Raw genomic sequence first — 25903 nt, 5'->3', positions numbered from 1 at the left:
CCATGACTGACCCTATGGCAAGTTTTTACCTGGCTGACAAAGGCTCCAGTGATCACTGTGCAACTCAGAACTGATTTGCTTATAGAGGCCACATCCAGTGGATCATTCAGCGAATGCTAACCTTTAGAAGCTGTACCTGGCAAATGCTGCACGCAAAACATCAGTGTCAGGTAGCAGTTTATCCTGAATCCCTGCACAATGTGATCTTTGTCTTTTTGTGAATCATTGATGAAAGTTTTAAGTTTCTTCCAATTGCTGCCACCAATAGAGGTGGAATGTGTGATGTCATCAGGCAAATCTCCAGTGAATCTCAGTAGCACTAGGTTGAATCACTAAACAAGGACTTTGACCCTATTTCCAAAATTTCAGTCTTTCCTGGGTAAATCTACCCATTAAAAATAAGTGAGTAAATGGGTCAAATTTATTGGCTGATTTCACGTGCATACATCTGAGCAAACAGCACTATGGCTTTGTTTATCTTCATTTTTGTTCATTGCTCTCTGCCTTCCGACGTAATTGAAAGGAGACTGCAATGACCCCACTTATTTTGGTAATTCTGCACTTGATTTCTTTATCAATGTGAACTGCAAGTTCATTGACTTTGGCAGATGATATATGTTTCGCTTATACAGTTCAGTTTTAAGCTACACTGCAATTCGTGAACTCGGTTTTTTTTCTCTTTTAGATCACGGAGTCAGACAGTTGGTTCAGAGACCAGTGTGGATGAGAATGGTGTTTTTGAAGGGCTCAAACCTGAAAGCCCATCACCGCAGCAGATGTTTTCTGGTTTGACAGGTCTGCAGTCAGGGCCAATAACGGCTGCAACATTCCAATCTGGTTTAGTTTTGGGGTCTTCACTCAGTGCCTCAGTTGGAACTGGAGATGTATTTATTCAGATGAGCCCACAGGAAGAGGGAGCCAATCGCACAGAGAACATGCAGTACCATCACCGCCATCGCCACCATCATTATCACCACAGCCACCATCGTTCCTCCTTGTTACATGTTTCTGGTGATCGTCATGGAAATATGGAAGATGGCAATGATGATCCTGGAACTCCTGCCCCAGCATTGTCAGAACTCAAGGCTGTTATTGCCTGGCTCCAGAAGGGCCTTCCTTTTATCTTGATATTACTAGCAAAAGTTTGCTTTCAACATAAGCTTGGTATGGGCATTTAGATGCTTTTCAAACTTTTGTTAAATAACAGATTTCTGAGCTACAAATTGTTACTGATTATTTATTACATTGTGGGAAAAGTTGCAGTTAGCCTTTAGTTTCCCAGAACTAGTATTGAGATGCTTCCCTGTGTACAGCACATGAAACATCTGTTCTGCTCATGTTTGTCCCCTCTTCCTCTTGCTAATAGACCAGTAGCAGAAGGCGATTTGCCAAAGCCCTTCAAACTGCATCCAACCCATTTTGTTTTAACAATCAGACTTTTATATCAATGCTTCTCTTCTGTGGTCCTTGCAACTCAGTTTGTTTAAACACTCGGTATGGGGTAGAAGGAAGAGGGTCTTGTTGATTCAAGATAGATCCCTTGAAAGGAGCAGGACTTCATGTATATTAAATTTAAACATACGGAACAGTAACAGGCTCTTCAAGCTTATGAGCCCATGCCCCAAAAATAATCCCTATACATTTTTTGAAAGGTGGGAGTAAACCTCTACATCTGCAGGAAACCCACATAGACATGGGGAGAACATGCAAATTCCTTACAGACAACACTGGATTTGAACCCGGCTGGCTGGCACTGTAATGGCATTACGCTGACTGCTCCACTAACTGAGTGTATCCAAGATATGTTTGATGCTCTTTTGAATCAAGAGTTAATTATTCCTCATGAATCCTTTTATATTTGATGGCCCAGTTCTTTAAAATAATTCAATTATCTCCAGACTGACTTTTAATCATATCTTTATTTCTATGTGATGTTCTATTTGCCAGGTAAAGAAACCCCATGTCTATGTAGGTTTCCTCCAGATGTAGAGGTTTTCTCCCACCTTTCAAAAAATGTAGAGGGATTATTTTTGGGGCACGGGCTCATAAGCTTGATGAGCCTGTTTCATTTCGATAGAGATGCAAATTTCATTGAATTATTGTTTGATACTTAACATTGTAAAAGAAGATGATTACCTCAGGAGTTTGCGGAGGAGCTAGTGGAGTTGTTCAAGTGAACCGGTACAGACTTGAAGGGCTGACATGGCCTGTTTCCGTGCTGTAAATGGTTATATGGTTATATGGGGTGGTATGGCATGAAACAGGCCTTTTTGGCCCATTGAGTCCATGTTAATCATCAAATACCCATTTACACTAATTCAACATTAAGCCAATTTTATTTTTATCAATTCCTACTCAGATTATGCCACTCACCGACACAAGGCAAAACATAATCGGCAATGAATCCAGCAACCCACATATCTTTAGTTTGTGGGAGGGGGCCAGAGAATATGGAGGAAACCCACACAGTCAGAGGGAAACACACACTAATGCTACACAGACTGCATCAGTGGTCAAGATTGAACCCAGGACATTGGAGCTGCAAGTCAGCAATACTATCACTGTGCTGCCCTATACCTGTATAGTTAACTTTGGATACAGGTTTGCCAGTTGTTAATTGATTTCTGCATCATGGAACTGACCTCACCATGGTTCCCCCTACTTACACTAAGCTGGTCTTTACCTGGCAAATAGAACAAGCAGACCATCTGTTCCTGAGAATCCTGCACAGTAGAGCAGATGGTGTATGGACCTTGGTCATTTTGTCCTGAGACTTGTGCCTTGAAGGTCATCTGACATAGAAGCAGGCACTTCAGATCACGATATCCATGCTGACCATTGTACTTATCCATTCTAGCCTAATTTTCCTGTGCTTGGTCCATAGTTTCCCAGGCCTTGGTGTTTTAAGTCCTTACTAGATTTTTCTTAAAATCAATACATCTCTGTGTGGAAAAATTCTCTCTCAGATCCCCCTAAACATCCTACAGCTTACTTTATCTCCATGTTCTCTTGCTTTATGCAGCCCCACCAAGTAAAAGTATTCCTACTATCTACCTTATCTATTTCCCTTGACACCTCACTACTGGTAAACTTTCCTTAGATATCTGACAATCAGAAATATTTTAAAACAGTTTAACTTGATCAAAATGTAAACAAATAAATTTTTTTTTTAAGTCCTCAAACTTAATTGATTAACATAAGTTTCACTCAATGTCATTGAAGCTTTACATTTGATTGGGTCTGTGGTACCTGATGGCTGGGATAAAGCTAAGAAGTCGGGTGTAAAGAATATCCAGACCCTTGGTGCTGTACCACTGGATATGACCCTGACTTTTGCATTTCATTGCACTGTTGTGAAAGTCAGAACTGAGAATCAAATTGACCAGTGTAGAGGAAATAGCTGGCGGTTCTCAGACCAGGTGAGCACCAGTTCACTAGTTACTGGTAAAAGCACATTTCATACTTCAATCTTGTTCATATATAACATTCAGATCAGTTCTGTTTGAGTGACCAGTGTCATAAAAGAGGGTGGAACTTTTATAATTACTGCATTACATATTTCTCTGAATCACAGACATGTCGCATAAATATGTATGTGCCATCCATCAGGTGCCTCTCTGTATCATTCCCATTTACCAACTCTTCTTTGTAGTCTTGTATGCCTTCATGATTCAAGATGTTTCTTACAAGTTGCCATAGTACCCGCCTGCAGCTTCCCACCATCTGGGTAATATTCGTTCTTAGAACCCTTCAATGCCTCTTACGCTTGTGCAAAACCGATGCACCCTAATTTTAGATATATCCATGATGGGAACATTCTCTTTTGTATGCCCTATTCCCTTTTACCTGCCCTATCAATGCCTCTCTTAATTTTATTCGATCAGGTTCCCTCCTTCAGCTCCAAGGAAAACAAACACAGTGCCTCCTGTCCCTCATGATTGAAAAGCTGTCCCTGGCAACAATCAGTAACCATGATACAGAAAGATACTTTAGGCTACAAGGAATCTCTAACCTCTCCAGTCCAATCACATCCTTCCTATTGTGCGATGATCAGAACTGTACACAGTATTTCCAGCTGTGATCTTACCAATATTTCATCAAGTGATCTGGCCTCCATTGAGCAGAAACAAAGGATAACCAACTGCTTTTCATTCCCCCTTGTTTTTGTAGCATTAATATTATTCGAATTATCATTTCAACATCCATTGGCGTTTGGCGTGTTTTTAAATAGCTTATAAAATGCTAAAATGGCTGATTGTGAGGCTAAGATTATTGACTTGAACTGCTAACCCTTAATTAAATGTTAAATATACAGCACAGTAACAGGCCATTTTGGCCCACGCGTCTGTGCTGCCCAATTCAACCCAATTAACCTGCACCGCCAGTACATTTTGAACAGTGGAGGAAACCTGAGCCCTCAGGTAAAACCCTCGCAGACATGGGGAGAACGTACAAACTCCTTACAGACAGCATGGGATTCAACCCCGGTCCCAGTTGCTGGCGCTGTAAAGGCGTTGCACTAACTGCTACATCAACCGTGCTAATTTCTTGATCGATACTTATTGTCTGACCTCCCGAATATTTTCAATATTTCTATTCTTTTGATCGGGATAGTTTTGTTTGTGATGTTTGCAATGTAACGACCTTCAAAATGATTTATTAACAGATAATCAGAAAGATACTCAGACACAATGTTGAGGAAGGGAAATAAGGATACTCCTGGAAATTATAGACTAGTGGAATTCACATCTATGGGAGGGAAATGATGGAAGATGATACTTTGGGATTAGATTCATGTATGTTTGGAAAGGAATGGTCAGTATGGCTTTGTACGATGCATGTCATGTCTTACAAATTTTATTGAGTTGTTGGAGGAGGTGACAAAGGTGATTGACAAGAGTAGGGCAATTGGTATTGTCTACATGGACTCAGTAAGCTATTGAACAAGGTCTGCCATGATAGGCTGATCCAAAAGGTACAGATGCATGGGATTCCTAGTGAATGAATAATTCGGATTCTAAATTCGCTGGCCATAGTGTTATTCTGACTGGAGACCCGCAGCCAATGGAGTTCCGCAGAGGTCGGTGTTGTAACCCCCGTTGTTTGTGAGACATGTAAATGACTTGGATGAAAAAGTAGGTAGGTGGGTTAGTAAGTTTGCAGATGACATTAGGATTAGTGGAGCGTTAGACAGTGTAGAGGGCCATCAACGAATGCAGTTATGGGTGAAGAAATGGCAGGTGGAGTTTAATCCAGACAGTGAAGTGTTGCACTTTGTGGAGGGGGCTGGGGAGGGGGGGTGTGGGGGAGGGGTGTCAGATATAAAGGGAAAGTACACAGTTAATGGCAGGGCCCATAAAAGTATTGATGTCCAGAGGGATCTCAGAGTTCAGGTCCATAGATCCTTGTAAGAGGCAACACAAGTAAATAGATTATGCATGTGGTATGCTTGCCTTCATTGAGTGAAGCATTGAATATAACAAGAAATCATTTTGCATTTATTTTAAACAGGTTAGCTCACATCTGGAGTATTGCACTCAATTATAGGAAGGGTGTGGACTGTGGAGGCTTTGGAAAGGGTACAGAAGGGATTTATCAGGATGTTGCCTGGATTGGAGGGTCTGAGCTATAAGGAGTAGGTGGACAAAAGTGGATTGTTTTCTTATGAGCTTCGGAAGCTGAGGGGTAGGCTAATAGAAGTTTATAAAATTATGAGAGACATTGATAGGGTGGACAACCAGAACCTTTTACGCAGGGTAAAAATGTCATATACAGAAAATATGCATGTAAGGTGGGGTAGGGGTGTTAAAGGAGATATGTGGGGCAGGTTTTTGTTTATACACTGAGAGTTGTTGGTGCCTGGGAAGGGCTGTCAGGAGTTGTAGTGGAAGCAGACACAATAGTAGCATTTAAGACAGGCACAGGGATATGCAGGGAATAGAGAGAGATGCATTATGTGCAAACAGAAGTTTTAATTTAATTTGGGCATCATGCTCAGTGTAAATGAATCGGCTGTAGGGCCTGTTCCTGTGCTGCACCATTCTCTCTCGCTCTCTCTCTAGGTACAGTACCCCTTATCTGAATAGCTTAAATCTGAAAAGATCCAAAATCCGAAATTTTTTTCAACTGTGGTCCCCTAAGGTAATGGAGTTCAGAAATCCCGATTAGAGAACGGGATATTGCAGACGTAAGCAGTGCACTATTGAGTGTAGATTTTTCAATATGTCTACTTCAATTAATTTGTGGAGATGTAAATATTTGTATTGTCATGTGAATGCATGTATCTTTAAGTCTGAGTGAATGAATGCATTTTTTAAATGGTGTTCCAAAATCCAAAGCATTTCTGGTCCCATGCATTTCCAATAAGGGGTATTCGACCTGTATATATCTATCACTCATTTTTTAGCGCACGTTCTATAATTCAGGTCATAGTAACAATTGAGCAACTGTCACTCTAGCAACTGATTCTGGCAGTACAATATCATCATTTCATTGCTGCTCTGATTGGGAATGTTTCCAGTGATGTCAATTATAAGTAATTTTTAACTGTCCTTTGAATAAGATGATCATTCTAATTAGGAGGCATGTATATTTTGTTGTTGAAAAGATATTGCCAAATAAGACCCCTGGGCCTAACCATTCAGGATATCCTGAATTTAGTGGATTGATTCTAATTTGTTTGATTTTTGAGATGATGACAATGGAACTTGAGAATTAAGTTGATAATACCCTGAAACATTTTAAAATCTTGAAATTACATGCACTTTTTTGCATTTAAAACAGGTATTGCTGTGTGCATCGGAATGGCTAGCACTTTTGCTTATGCGAATTTAACAGTTAAACATCAAGTTTCTTTAAGAGTAAGTATTTCATCCTCGGTACCATTTTATTTTCTTTGCTCATTCAATTAGGATAAAAAAATTTAATATTCCTCCCAAAACCATGTTCTAATTCATTTTAGTTTCACTTCTTTGCCTTTTGTGCTATATTATTTTGAATTTGAAAAACAGTGTAGCAAATGTCCATTCATTCTTTAGGCCAGCAGCAGTCAGTGAGGAAATTATTGTAAAGTTGTATGTATCTTACTTGCTTGCACTGTACCTCAAGGTTCCTCAAGGAAATTCCTTAATTGTGTGACTTCTAATGTAAGTAGCGTATCGTGAGATCTACAGTGCAACAGTACAAGATGAAAGTGAATACACTTGCCACTCTTTACTGTGCACATTTGGAAAGACTGCATTATGTTCAGATTTATCCTTTTTATGATTTATTACCAGATTTGCATTATGTTCATTATTTGACTGCAGCTAAATTTGACAATTTTGCCTAGGGTAGGGTTGTGTTAAGACTGGCTTCCTTTCAGTAGTTTACCCAAATTGCAGTCCTTATCTGAGCCAAGACAGTGAGTCTTGACAAGCTGTTCATCTTACGGAAAGCACAACCACAGAGTCCACTCTATCCTCAATCAACATCCACACAAGCAGTTTCCAGCAGGACCACAGGATAGCTATCAAGAGTGGGAACCTTGCCTATTTCTCCTCTCATTTGTGTTTCCCTATGGCCACACTGCATGAGATCAAGTAATTTGGCAGACAGGGTTTGTATCTAATCACACAGGTTATTACAGTTCACATTCTATTCAGAGTTTCTCCTCCTAACATTTTGCAGAGGAAGAAAATTAATCATGTGACAGTGTTGTTTTCTCTTAATTTCTCATTGATTTATTAGTTTCAGACTTTGTGGACATTTTAACTGAGTAATGAACTCTGTAACAATTAATATGATCACAGACCAACTACCTAAAATATCCTGAAATTGAGGTTCCCTTGGTTCCATCTGATTTTAAATAAAGTGTAAAATGCAGTAACATTGCTTAATGTTGATTTATTTAAAAAATAGAGATTACAGAGCATTTTACAGAGAAAGATTTTGCCTTCCATGGCGCATTCAGAGACCTGAGTGAGATCACTGTATTTTTAATTCTATGTATATAAAATGAAATGTCAGATAATGCTTTTGCCATTTCCACTCATCTTGTATTGCACTTTCCATTTAATTTAAAGGGCTGACTAATGACATTAAAAGGATTGCTTGACAGTTGCTACTCTCCATATGAATCCACTTCTGGCTTAAAAATTGTATTATTTGTTCTTTTAGTATCCCTTAAATTGGATAATCAAGCCATTGCCTCCTGTATCTATCCCAGAGATATATCCATAGTCCTACCTCTGTTATTCCCTGACACACTTTGTGACCACTTTTCCATGTTTACATTGACAATGAACAGCGCAGACTCACTACCTCCCTCTCCTCTCTTTTCAAGTCCATCTGTATTGTTGGACCTCAAAGCTTGGATAATTTTGTTTTTTCTCCAGCGCTGAGTTGGGAAAGCTTGGCATGTCAACTTCAGCATGCAGAAAAATCTCCATTTGCTTGACACTGATTCCATTCTCTCCCTCACCATTGCCTGAGGTTGTATCAGACTGTTAACCACATCATTATCCGAAAGAAGTAATTGAGAATTTGGTCTCATTCTCCAATGCAAAAAAAAATCTCTGAGCACAGAGGTGATGCAACCAAGTCATCTGACCTACTACTGCAACCCTGAATCATACCTGTAGCAACACAATATGATCATCTGGCATTCTGTTCTTCTCCTATCAACTTCTCTGTACCTAATGATCTGCACCTGCCACACATCAAATTTTGTCCTGCGGTTACTCCTGTTTTTGTTAACCTATGAATGCTTTCAATTCTCAAATTTTAAAAACTCTCAAATTTAAATCTGTTTGTTGCATCATTCTTATTTCCTCTAAACACAAATTCCCCCCACACTTTCCAGCTCATCATTCCTACAAGTGAGGAGTAAAGGGTGTCTCCTTTACTCTTCACTTTCTTCACCCAAACGTTTGGGTGAAGATAACTTCAGCTAACTAGGTCCCATGTTTCTCTACATTCTCCTCCATCATAAAGAACATTTGACAAAATTACCCCTCCTTAATTTTCTTTTGTTTTTTTTTCAAATGTCACATAAATGCAGATTAACCTATATATAGCAGGAGATTTACATTGGGCAAGGTAATCCTTGGGAGGAGAAAAAAGTAACAGCCTCAAGAGCTTATTTTAAAAGAAAGATTCAATGTTTTTAATGGCACTGTTGTTTTCTTCCAACAGGAAAAAAGATCAGTATTTGCAATCCTGTGGATATTGGTGTTCCTCACAGGGAACACATTGTTTTTATATTACACTTTCAGTGCCCAGGAACTCTATAAGAAGTAAGATGTTTATGTACAATGTTTTCTTTGAAATGTGATAATTTTGTGTTATTATTTTGAAGCTCTTCATTTTCAAAGTCTGTCTGTCCTGCTTGTAGGCTTAATGTTGATTGTCCATCCTTAGATGTCCTGAAAGAGTGATAGTGAGCTTCATTGCTTTGCACGTTGTTGGTACACAAAGCAACATCTGAGATAGCATTGTTGAAGTCATGTAAACTTGGGATAATGTGAGAGTAGTGGGTAAATTTCCTGAAGTATATAACTTACTGAGCTGATTGCTAACTGAAGCATTAATGCCTTGTTTGCATTTTGAATTCTGCATCACTGCAAACAGGGACGGCAGTATTGATCCATTTTCAATCATTGTTTATCCATTTATCAAGCTCTAAATTCATAATTCATTAGATAGAATGATAAATAAAGAGGGTGTACTAAAAAGTAGGTGATGAAAGTAGAAAAGTTATCCCGTCGAGATGAAATGCATAGTCAGTATTACTAAAGAAGTAAAAGTGAAAATTGCAGACAGCGCGACTACATTTTTCCAGAACTCTTTGCACGTAGGAGAATGACAGGACTATAAATTCTACATTGTTGTTTAAGAATGAGGACCAGGGTCGATGAAGAGTGTGGTCAGATTAATGTGGGGCAAGTGTAACATTGGAGATTAATCCTAAACTAAGATTGGTACAATATAATTTCTTACATCAATTATACCTCACACCACAAAAGTTACATAAAGGAAAATCACAGATATCAGAAAAGTGCTTCAGGTGGGGGTTAGAAATTGGTTCCTTTATACACTCCACATGGACCTGCACGAAGGTGAGACCCTTTTGGTTGAAATTATCTAACATATTAACTTGGATTATGGGAACAGACTTCCCGCTGGATCCGGAGCTGTATTTATTGAGAAACCTAGAGGATGTGGGCAGAACATTAACTAAATTCCAAATTAAATTTGTCAACATTGTCCTGTCAGTAGCAAAAAAATGCATTGCAATCACCTGGAAGTCTGACTCTCCCCTTCCCCCTCCACCAACCCCCCCCACTTATCACTCAATGGTCCATGGAGATGCAGAACTGCATGCCCATGGAGAAAATAACATATAATTTAAGAAATAAATACAATACTTTTGCTAAAATATAGCAACCTTATCTAGAGCACTTTCGTGTGCAGCTATAACAACAGCCCACTGTTCTAAAAAGCTAACAAAATACATAAAGACAACAGCAGTGAAGCACCTCAAAGAGTGTAAGTAGATTAGAAAGACTGGCGGTATGCTGAATTTCTTTTTTATTTAATCTTTATCATTTTTTTTGTCACTTTAATTGTTTTAGTTGTTTAATTTTCAAAGTTCTGGGGGGAGGGAAGGAAGTAAGCTGGCATAATATTTGTATCTGAGAAGTGAATTATACTAAAAGAAAGTGTAAATACATTAAAAAGGATTGCTTATTTTCCCAGATGTGATACTATTTTTGTTTGGGAAAAAATGAAAAATAAAATTTCCAAAAAAAATGAGGACCAGGATAAAACCTGACAGCTCCAGGCCAGTCAGCATATCAGCAGTTGTGGGAAACGTTCAGTGTAATCCAGGATAAATAAGTATGGCTTAACTGATGTAAAACAGTGCAGATTTTAATGAAGCAGATTGCATTTGATAAACTTAAAGCCCTTTGAGGTAAAGGAAAGGGGCAATGAAGACAATGGCTGATGCATAAATGGACAATCCAAAGGTGTTAGATTTATTTATCAAGAAAGGAGAAGTACAGTATGTAAAGTTGGAGAGGCAGTGTCTGTAGCCCCTTTTAAACTTGCATCCCAGTAAATCAGCCATTCAGTATCCCGGGATAGGAATGGTGTTTTTGCTGTTCACACTTGACCACTGTTATCTGGGACACTGCATGTGTTCACACTTACAAGGTGCCATCCCCAGGGATAGAAATGTTCTACCTTCTACCGGTGATGTCATGACGCATTGAGCGATGGTGGACCTGCCCTAAATCCTGATCAATGTATTATTATCTTATATTTGAACAAAATTAATCATGCCTAATTATAACACAATTAAGCACAGTATGAGCCCTTCAGCCCCTGTTGTTGCTGTGCCAACCAATATAAATTTTTATCAGGGACTGTGGGAAAGTGCTAGCAATAAATAGCAATAGTGGACAATTTTTAAACAGTGTGATAAAGTTAGTAATGCTATTGTGCTCAATTTATAAAGACCGTGGGAAAAATTAATAGTGGACGTGCCCTCCCAGAATTCCATGCGGCAGGGAAAGGGCTGTATGCACAGCTGCATGCATGGAGCACTCATGGAGGGTTTTCTCTGCCACACAGAATTCTGGGAGGGCAGGACCACCATCACTTTTTCCCATGGCCTTGATGAATTGTGCGTGATAGTACTACCAACTTTCCCACACTGTTTAGAAATTGTCCGCTGTTGCTCTTTATTGCTAGCACTTCTCTCTCTCTCTCTCTCTCTCTCTCTCTCTCTCTCTCTCTCTCTCTCTCTCTCTCTCTCTCTCTCTCTCTCTCCCTCTCCCTCTCCCTCCCCTTCCAACTTTCTCACGGCAAAGTTTATACCTTCCTTTTAACCCTTTCTTTCCTTCACATTCCTGAACTCACGCAAAAACTTACGTTATTTCTGTCCTAGAATGCAATTATCTATTTTCCACACTTGGCTAATTGCAACGCTGGCGTCTGCAGATGCCGGAGATTGCAGTAGGGGTTGAGGCAGCCTATCCCTAGTGTGAGATGACGTCATCTCGTGCCGACGTTGAGACCATTTTCGTTCCACCCTTGACCCTTTCTCAGCAGATTGGCCATTAATTCCTGGGACCACTTGCAAATGAATGGGCTTAAGGACAAAGCAGAAGTGTATTTACAGTTGAAAAACCTTCATACTGATGTTGCCAATATTTAGATTAGAGCCCTTGCTTAATGATGTGGACATTAATTGCATATATGCAGATATAATTTTAACATTTGTTAATGACGCAAAATGTAGATAACTAGAGTATGAATCCAAAGATTTAGACAGAGCGACTACCAACACTGAAAAGTAGAAAATGTTTCATTCTGATGGGAAAAATGAAGCAAGGCCAATAAAAACCATAGAGTTTAAAGTTCAGGTTTATTGTCAGAGTACATACATGACAGTATTAAAGAAGTAGAAGACAAAACTGCTCAAGGTTTCAGGGTGCAGCCTCCTCGGAATGCACGTGCGAGTCTTGGAAGGTAGTAGGGCAAGTTGAGAAGGCTGCTTGCACAAGGATTTGAGTTTCTTGAGTATACTTGGACATCTGGAGTACAAAAGCAAGGAACTTATAGTGAGTCTTTGTACTAATTATAAAACAAAAGAGGATTAAAAAATCCTCTCAGAGATGAAAATCTTCATTTAAGTGATGAGAGTAAAGATATTGGGATGGTTCTCTTTACCTGGAGGTAATTTGATAAGAGATGTATAAAATCATAATTGCATAAATAAGGAGATAATGTTGAAAGTGACAAAGAATTGACAAAAGTACCAAAGTGAAATGGAAAAAAAAGAAAATATATCACAAGTGACTATAATCGGGAATGGATCCCACAGTGCAGTGAAAGAAAGATTTCAAAAAGGAATTAAGTAAATACTTGGAATGGAAATATTTAAGGACCAAAGGAAAATGCAGTGTGATTTCAGTCGCACTGCACACTTGGAAATGCTTTGATCCAGGACAGGATTAATCATCTGTAGGAAACTGCATAAAATAAGATGAGACGTCTCACATTTCTTCATGGCAGCTTCAGTTTAACCAACTTGATTGATTTTTTTTGGATGCTATAGCAGAGTTAAGGAGGGTAATGGAGTCAATGTAGTGTGTGGGGCCTCCAGAACACTTCTGATAAAGTGCCACATTACAGCCCTATCAACAAAGTCAGGGAACATGGCGTGAAAGGGCATTGATCAAATGGATAAGAAATTGGTTCAGTAATAAACAACTAAGGGTCACGGAGAACAGTTATTATTCAAAAGAAGGGAAGATGAATAGTGACGTTTCACGGGAATTGGAATTTTTAATGTCTATTAATGTTTTAAATCTGGGAATGCAGGCCACAATTTCCAAGTGTGTAGTTGACACAAAACATGACCATATCGTGAACAGCAGGGAGGGTACAGATTCATTGCAGCAGGCTGATGGAATGGACACACACATGCAGTGAAGTTTAATGTGGAGAAATGTGAGGTGATGCATTTTGGTTAGAAGAATGGGGAGTGACAATATAGAATAAAGGATACTGTTGTTTTAAAAAAAAAAGATGCAGGAGCAATAAAACCTGGAGGAGTGTATCAAAATCATTGGAAATGTCAGGACAGGTTAAGAAAGTGCAGTTACATAATTTTGGCCTTTATCGATCTAGAGCAGTGGTTTTCAAACTTTGCCCTGCTAAATTCACATGCAACTTTAAGCAATCCCTTATCATAAGTGCTCTAAGAGATTGCTTAAGGTGGTATGTGAGTGAAAAGAAAAGGTTTGAAAACCACTGTTTTAATTGTACCTAATTGACTCATTATGTGCACTTGCTACATTTATAGGAAACAGGAGGAAGTTGGAGAGAGGGTCCGTAAACGATCTGAGACTAGGGATACTGGAATTGGGGAGTGTTGTTACACGGATGAATTAAGATGTTAGGACGGGTTTCTTTGAAGAGAAGGATGAGGGGAAGATTTGTTGGAAGCGGTTTTTTTAAATGGAAACTTCTGAATAGAGTGGATGTTTGGAGAAGGGGGAATATTTCATTTGTTGGACTGGTTGTGGATGAGAGGGCACAGATAGAAAATAAGTGATAGTGAATAAGTAGTGATATGAAGGAAAACTTCCTTATATAGAGTGTGGTTGTAATTTGAATGTATTCCCGCAATGGAAACAGATTCCATTGTGGCCTTCCAGAATTATGAAGAAAAGTTTGCAAGGCTGCAGAGAAAGGGCATGAGGATGAGTGAGTTAAACAATCTGCAGGAAGAACTCAACGGGTCAAGCAACATTAGTTGGAAAGAAATAATGGTCCACATTTTGGGCTGGAACCTTTCATCAAGGTGAGGAATGTAAAGAGAAGTCAGTGCAAAGAGGACAAGGTGGGAGGCGCAGGGCAGTGGCCCATGTGGGATTTGTGAGCCAGGGAGAGGTGGAGAGACGCAGAATATTGGTAGGTCCCAGAAAAAGGGGGAAGAGAGGCTGAAAAAGCAAAGGGACGAGCTGCAGGAAGACGAGTCATACTGAGTGGAGTGGAACATAACGTTAGCCAGTGCTAGAATCAGAAGATGAGAAGGTTGACTGCGTTGGAATAAAGATAGTCCAGATTTTACCAAAGTGGGGAGGGGAGGGGGAGAGAGAGAGCAGAAGAATTCAGTGGGGAAAGGGAGTGGGGGAGGGGGGCAATAAGGCTGAGTAAGGGTGGGTGAGAAAGGGAATGTGAAATGAGGGAAGGGCAGGTGAAAAAGAGAATGGCTGTGGCAGACACGATGGCCTCCTGAACTGAAACCATTCTCTCTCTGGATAGCTGTTTCATAGGTGGTTCTTCCATAATTAGCTACATGGCTGCTTTGATCTGCAATTGCAGGCAAAAATACTGAGCAGCTTGATGTTTCTTTCCTTTGTTTTACTCAATTATCTTCACCATTGTTGTTCGAGTCCTTTCTTAGTTTAAGTCATTGGTGGAGGGAAAACTCTCATTTATGTTTTACACTAGTGAAAACCTTATTTGCACAATGTTGTTGTTAGTATTAAGCAAAACCAGTTGTTGCACTGTATCAGTGGAAATCAAGGGCCAGAAGTGAATGTGAATAAATGGTCTGAACTGAGATGAGATCAGTGCAAAAATAATCCACCAGCCTTTGGACTTTACAGTTAGAGGGTGAATGATATAAGAACCGGTTGCATTTAGAGAGCTTTTTCATAATATTCACAGATTTGTTAGAATTTTCTTTTCATAACTATGAGCTTTGAATTTTTAATGATACACATGGCCAAGAAAGGTCAATGCTTTTCAAAGAAGAAACATGATTATATCTTGCCTTTTAATAATGACAAAACAACTGAAATATTTAGGGTGTAAAAAAAGTAATGCCACCTGCTTATTTATGTAAATATTACATTCCTCTAAATCAATGGTCATGTATTGATTACAGTAAAAACTTTTGTGAATTTCTTTCTTTGAATTATGCTTTCATGCAATTATTTACATCTTTATTTTACCCCTGCATAGATTGCAAGGTCTCATTTGGTTTAACATTGGTTTCTTTTTAGGTTTCATTTGTACAATCTAATTTTTGAACATTAGTTGAGACAAGTGTTGTGTTAATCTAAGTCTCTCATGTAATGTGAGTATTTGATTTTGTTTCCATCTCATTTGAGTCATGTGTAAACATTTTAATTTTTTTGACTGCTCTATGTAATGATAAAATACAGACCTAGTTTATATTTTTGAACAGCCTTAAGATCTATCAAGGAAACATTTACCATGTCCAATATCTTGATGAACAATATTTCTTTTGGAATTTTTGATCCAATGCCTGTGACAAAAAAAAAATCCTTGAATGCTGGGTTCTCAAATTTCAGAGTTGTGTCAAGGACAGGAACTCATCAAGATTTATTGTCATGAACAAGTCATAAAATTCGGTGTTTAAAAGCAGCTTCATAGTCAAAACATTCAAAATAATAGTGCACTAAAAGTAAGGCAGTGTCTTTGGTTCATTGATTATTCAGGAATCTGACGGCAGCGGGGAAGAAGCTGTCCTTGTGTTGTTGAGTGCTCATCCTTAGACTCCTGTACCTTTTTCCCGATGGTAGCAGAGAGAAGAGGGCATGGCCTGGATGGTGGGGGTCTTTGAGGATAGAGGCTGCTTTTTTAAGGCACCGCCTCATGTAGATGTCCTCAATGGAGCGAAGTCTGGTGCCTGTGATGTCACATGCCAAGTTAACAACCCTCTGGATTTTTTTCATGTCCTGGGATTTGGTGCCTCCATACCAGACAGTGATGCAACCAGCCAAAATGATCTCCATGGTACACCTGTAGAAGTTTACAACAGTCTTCAGTGACATAACGAATCTCCTCAGACACCTCACAAAGTAAAGCGGCTGGCAAGCCTTCTTCATGATGGTATCAACATGGAGGCTCCAGGACAGATCCTCGGAGATGTTGACAGCCAGGAATTTGAGGTTCTTGACCCTCTCCATTACTGAGCCCTTGGGTTGTGTTCCCCTGACTTCCTCCTGAAGTTTTGCTAACGTTGAGCACAAGGTTGTGGGTGTGACACCATTCAATGAGCTGATCTATCTTGCTCCTGTATGCTTCCTCGTTGCCATTTGTGATTCTGCAGATAAATGTGCTGTTATCAGCAAACTTGTAGATGGCATTGGAATTGTGCCTGGTCACACAATCATGGGGGATAATGAGTAGAGTAGTGGGCTAAGCACGCATCCTTGGGGTGCGCCTGTGTTTATAGCAGGAAACGTTATTTCCAATTAGTACTGACTGTGGTCTTTCAATGAGAAAGTGAGGGATCCAGTGGCAGAGGGGGATACAGAGGCCCAGAGTTTGAGGCTTCTTGACCAACACTGAGGGAATAATGGTATAGAAGGCTGAGCTGTAGTCGATGAAGAGCAGCCATATGTATGAATTATTGTTTTCAAGGTGATTCAGAGCTGAGTAGAGAGCCAGTGATATTGCATCAACTGTGGAACAATTGTGATGATGGGCGAAGTGGGTCCAAATCTTTACTTAGGTCCATGTTAATTCTGGCCATGACCAGCCTCTCAAAGCATTTCATCACAGTAGAAGTTAGTGCTATTGGCCGATAGTCGTTGAGGCAGCTCACACTGTTCTTCTAGGCTACCTGGATGATTGATGCCCTTTTGAAGCAGGTGGGAACCTTTGACTGCAGCAATGAGAGGTTGAAAATGTCCATGAATACTCCGGCTAGTTGGTTGGCGCAGATTTTCAGTACCCTGTCAGATACGTTGTCAGGGCCTGATGCCTTGCAAGGGCTCACCCTCTTGAATGATGTTCTGATGTCACCCTCAGAGACAGATACCACAGGGTTCTCAGCCTTTTCAGGGATTCTAGTATGCACCATTTGGTTCTTCTTAAAGTGGGCATAGAAGGTGTTCAGGTTATCAGGTAATGAAGCATCAAAGTCATCTATGGTGTTCGGCCTTGCTTTGTAGACTGTAATGGCCTGCACTTCCTGCCATAGCTGATGTCTATCTCTGTTTCTAGCTTTGTCCAGAATTGCCACTTTGCTTCCATGGGTCGTAACTGGTCTTCTTGTAGAGATGTATATCCCCGCTTTAAACACCCCTGTTCTTGCCCTCAGCAGGTTGCAAATCCTCTGATTCATCCAGGGCTTCAGGTTGGGGCACATCCAGTATGCGTGCCTGGGCACACGTTTATCCACACAGTTCTTGAAGTCATTGACACCTGTGGCATATTCACTCAAGCCTATGAATGAGTTCTTGAATCTGTTCCAGTCCACCGATTCAATTCAGTCCTTCAGATGGTCCTCCACCTTCCTCGACCATACTTTCGCCATCTATCTCCACGTTCACTGATAATGTTTTTCCTGTTGTATTCTATTTTTGAGATTTTACCTTTTGTTAACTGTTGTGGCTTTTCACATGGTTAAATAAACAGGTAACAAAATCAGGACAGTGACTAAACATGGGGTCACATATCACAACAGTACAAGACCAAATATTGAACAATCTTCCCTCAGTAAACCATTTTACACAATGGGAGTTGCTAAGGAGTAAAGCCATGCCGTCTGAAGTTTCTGTTAGTATGCAGATTTGAAAGGTTAATGGGGCACATGAAAGCTGAAGGGAAAGAATCAAATTCTCTCAGTATTCATGGTGTTAGGTGAGGAAAATTGTAGGTGGTTATAGATTAGTGTAACAAGTTTGAAGAAGAGTATTTTAAAGAAGTATTGAAATGGACAGAGTCATTGTGAAGAGAAATAATTAGTAAATAAGACTTGTCACAGGTAAGCATGTATGGAACTGCAGCCCTTCTGTTGAATTTTGCAGGATCAAAGACAGAAAGTCAATTAATCCAGTCTATAGTAAAAGAGCATAGAAGTAGAAGCATTGAACTAAAGGGGACAGAAGACAAACATTCTGCTAGATAGTGGATTTGAAATTTCAAAGTATCAATAAAGTATCAAAGCCTGCAGGGTTTGCTCATTCAGTTTTTGCATGCGATTGGAGAGAGAAATGGTACAGAAATGCCGAGGCAAAGTTTGCAGGTTTTGGTTTGTAAGAAGCAGTGGTTCATTCATGACCACATCAGGCTGACAGCTTGGCAAAGTAGAAGTTCCCAGAGTACCAGCTGGAATAAAATTGGTGGATTTGTAAAAGCTGATATCATTTCTGTCAAGAGGTAGCATTTAGTTAAGAAAATCAACAGAGAATTCCAGGCAAGTCTCGGTCATGGTAAACAGATAAGTAAGGAGGTCATTACTGTAGTTACAATGGCTGCACTTGGATTGATAGGAATGTATTCCAAAGGAGATGAGATGAGGCCCAATATAATTGGCACAAACAAAACAAGAAAGGATTCCTGCCCCAGAGAAAAAAGTGATATAAATCGTCATGAATTAGGAGAATGTCCTTGTGATTTTTGTGTGTGGCCACGTCAGTATTGTGAATGGAATTCATTAGTTGCAGAAACTGGGGGCCTTAACATTCAAAATAATGCAAAAATGAGAATGAGTGCAAATTTGAAGGAATATGGAATCATATTTCAAATGTAACTACATATCACAACAGTACAAGACCAAATATTGAACAATCTTCCCTCAGTAAACCATTTTAAATGTACAAATTCTGTGGTTTTTGTTTTCAAACTTTTAAAAAATTTAGATACAGCATGGTAACAGGCCTTTCTGGTCCTTGAGTCATACAATTACGCCCATTCAATGAATTAATCTACCAACCCGAACTTCTTTGGACCATGGCAGGAAACCGGAGTACCCAGAGGAAGTCCACACAGACACAAGGAGAACAACAAACTCCTTACAGGCAGGCTTGAACCTAGATCACTGGCGCTGTAATAGCGCTGGTCTAACTCCTACGCTAACAGTTCTCCCCTTCTTTTCCTGTACAGAAAATGATAATCCTCTGTAAAATTACATTTCTAAATGTATGAAAACTCCCGATCCAAAATGTAATTGGGAATGCCCAGAATCATGCAAGATGTTCTCATCAGGTGAGATGCATCACATGTCAGCAAGAGCAGTTACTAGGAAACATATTCTGGATGAAAGATTGAGGTTGTTATTTTACATTCAAAATATGCTGTTCTACATATCTTTTGATATGTACATGTCTTTTGATCTCTATACTTCACTTGTGTCGTCAATGCACATATTGTTCAACAAATAATGCAAATTTACTCGCTATGTATGCCTTTTGTTGCTAAATGATCCATTTCATATCTGCAGATATAATTCAGATATTTTGTGTTTTGCTTCTCAGTTTGATATTTCTGAAGACAAATGTGGAAAGCATGGATTTCTTTGACTTACTTTGGATTGCAGGAATCACAGACTTTGTCCTGAAGTACATCACAATTGGTTTCAAGTGTCTGGTCCTCATTCTGCCCAGAATTATCTTGGCTTTCAAGTCAAGGGTATGTTAGTCCTGTTTTCTGTTCATTTCTATGCACAAGCCATTCTCTTATCAGGGATACTTTAATTTTACATACTGTAGTTTACTGTCGTTATAATTTCACTTTAAGTGCTCTCATTTCCAAAGAATGGATGAAAAGAAGTTTGTAACATGTTAATTGAACGGAGGAATTTTTCATGTTGATGCCATTTCTTCTCAAAAGAACAGCCACTAATAATGTCATTCAAAGACTTTGCCAAGAACTGCTAAAGCACAGTTCAATGATTTTGCGTGCCAGTAAAATGGAGTTTTTTTAAATCTGCTTGCTAAACTTGGTCCAATACTTTGTGGATTAGCAGTACACCTGCTGAAATGTGTCCCAGTTCCACCATGTGTAAGAGGCACAGAGGTGTAAATTGCTATTTTTGATGTGCTTTGTTTTTTGTTTGTTTTAATTTTAGAGATGCACCATGCTAACAGGCCCTTGAGCCCATGCCATTGAAATACACCAATTAACCTACAAATCCCATACATTTTTTGGAGAGTGGGAAGGTCATGGGGAGAATGTACAAATTCCTTATAGACAGTGCATGTTTCAAACCCAAGTCACTGGTGCTGCATTAGCATGTCACTAACCACTACTCTAACCATGCCAGCCCAATGATGTTAGGTAAAGGGACCATTTGTACATTAGCCACTGCCAGTACCTCCATGAAAATGAGTATGTTCATTGTTTGTAATCAGCACCTCCCTTTGGAGCCTTAAAATTATCCTTAAAAAGATGCCTCTCCATGCCAACTCCCCAATTCATTTACTCCAGTATCCCCACTCTCCAAAGGGCCAAAATCAGTTATGTAAGGAATTTAGTACCACATATTGCCTGGGGCTGCTTCAAGCTCACAGGTAATATGCAAAGCTGATATGGTCCCAGGAACAATACTATTTTAACATGATTGTTTTAGGAATGTTGCAATGTCTAGATCAGCTATTCTTAACCTTTTTTAGGACTTTATTCAAAGTTTAGCATGGCAGGGCAGCACAGTTAGTGTAGCGGTTTGTGTTACAGCACCAGCTATCTGAGTTCCAATCTGGTCCTGTGGCTTGTGGGCCAGAAGGGCCTGTTACCATTCTTAAATCTATGGGCCCCCCTTCCCTGCAAAGCAGTCAAGTTTTAGTTTATTTCTTCTGTACTTCTCTCCTACCAACTCCAAAAGAAAAGAACAGTGTTTTATTTCAGTCTGTGGCCCCCTCCCCTTAAATGTGCTGTGGTCCCCAGATGGGTGGCACATGACCCCACCCCCCGCCATTGAAAATGGCTGCTCAAGATCACTGGTTTTAAATTCTCTGAAAAGGTTTCTGTGCCTGAGTTTGCTGCCCCTGGATTATATAATCACTCACAAGGATTATAATTTGAAATGCCCTATTTGCTAATCTTCTGTTGATGCATTAATCAATGTTTGTGGCTTGGCTTTTACCCTATCAGATGTATAGTTTTTATAATAGTCACATCTCTGTGAACATATTGTGAAATGTGCGATGCATAGTCTATTGGAGAGAATATGTACTTCACTATTCTTATGGACCTGAGGTTCCTGTTTGTTTATTATCCCAATCATAGAATGTTTCTGATGCAGAGAAACATGTCGAACAGCGTCTTTGTGACAATCGGAATAAAGTCTATCTGGCCTCATCCTACCTTCCAGTGGTAGGTCTGTAACAGACCATGTCTATTCAAATATAGTTCAAGGTTTTTGTCTCTCATTCAATTTTATTTCATTCAATCTAAACTCCCTTCATTTTGATTTCTCTGCCAAGTGATCCTTCCTATTTATCTACTCCCCTCATAATTTATTGCGCCCCAGTTAAATCAACCCTCAGATTCTCCTGTTCCAAAGAAAAGCAGCCTCATTTATCTAACCCTTTTCAGCCCTCATAATATCTTTATTAATCTTCTCCTGCACGCTTTGCTGAAGAATTAGAACATTTCTGTAATATACTGATCAGAACAGCACTGATGTAACTATTTGGTGTACAGCATGACTTTCCAGCTTTTGTAATCTGTGAAGTAAAGCATCCTTCCTTAATATGTGCCTTTTTGGCTGCCTTGTTCAGCTGCCATTAAAAATCTGTGTGCATGCATTTTAAAAACCCACTGTTCTTACACACCACTTAATATCTTGCAATTTATTGTTTGTTCACCTGTCTTGATGCCACCCACATTTTTTTTTCTGGCTTTCTTTGTTATGTTATCCGTCAAACCCCTCTCCATCCCCTACTCCCTGATATCCAGAGCTTCTCTGATATCCAGTGATGCCAAACAGATGATAGGACATGTTTCTTCAGCCCTTCAAGATGGGTAGCAAAAAGAAGAAGCAATATGTCATCCAGCATTCTTTTAACAATAAAATGAACTAGCATCTAAAAGCAGTTGTTTTACACTTTAACAAGCACATTGATGGCTAATTGGAGAGCATGCAGAATAATCAAAAATCGATTAAGCAACATCTAAATACTGATGGACATCAACCTATACCCAGTCTATTCAGTAGATAAATGGAGCTGCTTTTCATTTTTTATAAAGACAGATTTATTCAAGTAAACGTGGAAAAAGAATAACTTCTGGATGGATCCCTTAACCTTTTTTATATTAGACAGATTAAAGTACAGGGAGAAAGCGTCAGATAGATGAACAAGTTGACCAGTACTGAAGATAAATTGTGCTCAGATCTACAGTTTTTGCCCTTGTCGGATTGTCTGAATGACTGGTTAAATTGCAGTAAATCTCGCTCAGACTTTGGTCGCTAAATCCATTACTGTAACCACTGACTCTCGTTTTCTGAGCAGTTGTTGAAGCACTTTAGAAGGGCAGCGTACATGGTTTCTGCACTTTCGTTTGTGAGGTATGATTGTCATTATTTAGATTGAAAGATCTTTTCATGTCTCATTACCACAAGATGCTGTTGGGATGTAACTTATGTGACCTTTTATTCATGTTCCTTCAGTCGGCTCTGGGTTCAAAGATCTTGTGATCTTTAGATCTATAGATTCATGTCATTATCAATAGTCACAGTCAGTAAATGCTTTTTTTAAGATCATAGGGAAAGTCATTTTTGTGAAAGGAAGGCACAGCACCTGCCTAATTTCTTCACCAACCTAACAATAAATATAACTGATTTTGTAATATCTGCTATTCAACTTGGAGCAAATTCTGAAAGAGAAGGACACAGAAAAGAGAAGGCAGATGAATGTCATAAGAATTATTGAAAACGTGAGCAGATGAATTGCAAAAGATCAATAGAGTGGGTGTACTAGATGTTGGATGAACTAGGGGAATAGAATTGCCTATGATATTGATGCCTTCTAACAAAGGATATATTCCACATTCTACTCAATTTGTTCCTATCTGACTTCTGCATTGAATTCTAACGTGATTCAGAGAGTGGGTCGTGGAAACAACAGTATGCCTGCTGACAAACTTATAATTAACGTATCTAGCTGCACTCATTCCGTCAGTATGATCACCAAGCAAGGGTTGAGAGGACTTCCAAAAATGGGGGTATTTGGTGTCTCTAAATGAGATGTAGAGGATAAAAGGTTTGTGATATTATTGAATAAGGAGCAATATTTGTTTCAGATGGTGCATTGGGTCATTAAAGGAAGTGTAAAAAATAGATGCAGCCTGCAAAATGTAAATTTTGATCTGGGAGGAAAATAGAACTTCCACTCAGATACTGATGACAAATGGTAGGATATCATTTGAGAAGCTGTTAGCCATTGTCATCTAAGAATATTCTTTTCCTAGATGGATGAACTAATTCCACCCCTATACCAGTCTTTGCTGTATATTTACCTCTGACAGTGCAGTGGGGAAATTTGGAAATTGTACTCTTTCTGTCATTTAACTAATTGATAGGTCTAAATGTAAGGTCTGAACTCAGTTTTCATTACTGTGCTCTTCCCTCCATCATGCACTTTTCCTTTGATTGCAATGGCAGCCATTAAAGGGGAATATGATCAAGAATTTTTTTAAAGCAGTTCTAGAATGGGAGCTATTTTAGTACGTACAGCAGTGAGATCAGAGCTGAGATTTGTCTTGGCAAACATTTTCCATATTGTAGAGGTTTACTTATTTTTTTTTGTTTTAGAGGTGGTGTTCAAAGCATCCCTTTGCAATTTGTTTCCTATGTTTAATTTGCTATGTTTACCTTGTTTTCTTGAAAATGTAGTTCAATTGTTAGTATTGCAACCATTTCCCTTTATAATCACATAGTTTAATTTACTATGCATGCGCTGTTCATGACATCATTCTCATGCCGAGGAATTGTCCATATCCCAGGTAAACATTTAGTGACACAGACTTTGTATTGTCCATCATTGAGGAACCAATAGTTCCTTTGTGCTTCTAAATTCAGAGAGAAGTTTATAATAGATTTTCATGCCTTACTTCATGTTCATTATTCTTTATTAAAAATAGTAATGTTTAAAGTACACGTAACTGCTCAGTTAAGTTGCATGTACCAGTACATGGAACCGATTGTAGCTTTGCTGCTTTGGATTACTGCATAATGTTTATGCTTGTCCTTTCATCTCAATGGAAATAAAAATTAGGACAGCTCTAAAACAACCTGCTAATTTGCTGTCCCCCCTTTTACACTATTGTGCAAAGTCGAAATGCATCCCATCAGGTGGCATTTAAGGAACTCATTAGGAAACACTAGTTCATGGAAAGTAGTCGCTTTATTTGCATTGAGATGGCTTGTAACATTTAAAGCACTGGTTCTGGAAAAAATGGTGCTGAAAGAACCCTTACAGTACATGAAGAACAGTGGGACAGCCCTGTGAATCCCGACCCCCTTCCCGAGAAGTTAGTTCACTGGAAATTAGACTCCTGTAGCTGGAAGATGCAGAAAGGATTTGCCTTGGCCGTGATAGATCTGACGGTTGAGTTTGCTGGGCGCAATTGAGAGCAAAGGTATTCAGCCAACATCAGCAACATTTTGCAACTGTGTCCACCTTTTTGACCAGCTCAGCTGACTAAATCTACCTTTATATGACAGAACTATTTATATTGTGTAAACCTAAAGTTCCACTAACCAGATCAACTATGTCGAAGTTACTAACATGCCCAGAGAGTATTGCCGTCATTTTTTTAATTGCTAAGTCCATTCAAAAAACTTTAATGCTCACTTTATTTTTCTGCCTATTTATTTAAACTAGAAGTGCTGATGACATCATTGAGGGATTTAGCTTGCAAGACCTAGTGTCTGTGGAGATGTAACTATTAATCAGAAGTATTCCAATTTTAAACCCAAGTTAATTTTAGGTCCCTTGCACCACTGAGCACAAAGACTGTTCCAGGCTAATTTATCTACATGTTATCACTGTTCAAGAAGGAAAATGTTTCAAATTTAACTTGAGGAGGACATGATGCATTTAAGGGGCAACTAGTACTGAAGGAGAGACAAATAAAAGAAAATGCTGGCCAGATTTGTGTGAAGCATAAAAAAGCAGCTTCGCCATTTCTATCTATATGGTAAATTGCATGTCTTTATTATTCAATTCTATTTTTTTTAAAAACCAATTCAACAAAAATATATTTTTTAAATTCTTTGTCCACTTTCCCTTTGCTTTATCCTCCCCTCCAAGGCTGGTTAATTATATTGGAGAGTGTTTTCAGGGGTGCTGGCAGGCTTTCGTATCCTTTGCCCAAGTGGCCATTCTTCATGTCTGAATCTGGTCAGTGAGTGCCAGCAAACTCAACTGTCAGACCCATCAGAGCCAAGCCAGATCCTTTCTGCACCTGTCACCCACACAGGCTATCCAGCAGGGGTCACTGGATAGTAATCAGGAGTGAGGAATCCAGCCCAGTTTCTGTACTCACACCATCCTGCCCACATCCTCTTCCCCTCACTCCAAGCTCAAAGATGTAGGACTAATTGTAGCAACAACATTATTTTTAAATAGAACAGCTATGGTTG

General features: G+C 39.2%; 1 protein-coding gene across 1 annotated transcript in view; it reads left to right on the top strand.

Annotated features, from left to right (window-relative positions):
• Positions 1 to 25903, top strand: part of rnft2 (ring finger protein, transmembrane 2) — a 38559-nt gene that overhangs the window by 2152 nt on the left and 10504 nt on the right. Inside the window, exons 3-6 of the mRNA XM_069930441.1 lie at positions 686 to 1164; positions 6784 to 6860; positions 9175 to 9275; positions 19794 to 19947. Of these exons, the coding sequence (XP_069786542.1) occupies positions 686 to 1164; positions 6784 to 6860; positions 9175 to 9275; positions 19794 to 19947 (811 nt within the window). The remainder of the gene's footprint in view (positions 1 to 685; positions 1165 to 6783; positions 6861 to 9174; positions 9276 to 19793; positions 19948 to 25903) is intronic.

The sequence above is a fragment of the Narcine bancroftii genome, chromosome 4 (assembly GCF_036971445.1).
Source record: "Narcine bancroftii isolate sNarBan1 chromosome 4, sNarBan1.hap1, whole genome shotgun sequence".
NCBI classification, from domain to species: Eukaryota; Metazoa; Chordata; class Chondrichthyes; order Torpediniformes; family Narcinidae; genus Narcine; species Narcine bancroftii.
The sequence above is the reverse complement of the archived record's forward strand: the minus strand, read 5'-3'. Positions and strand labels throughout refer to the sequence as shown.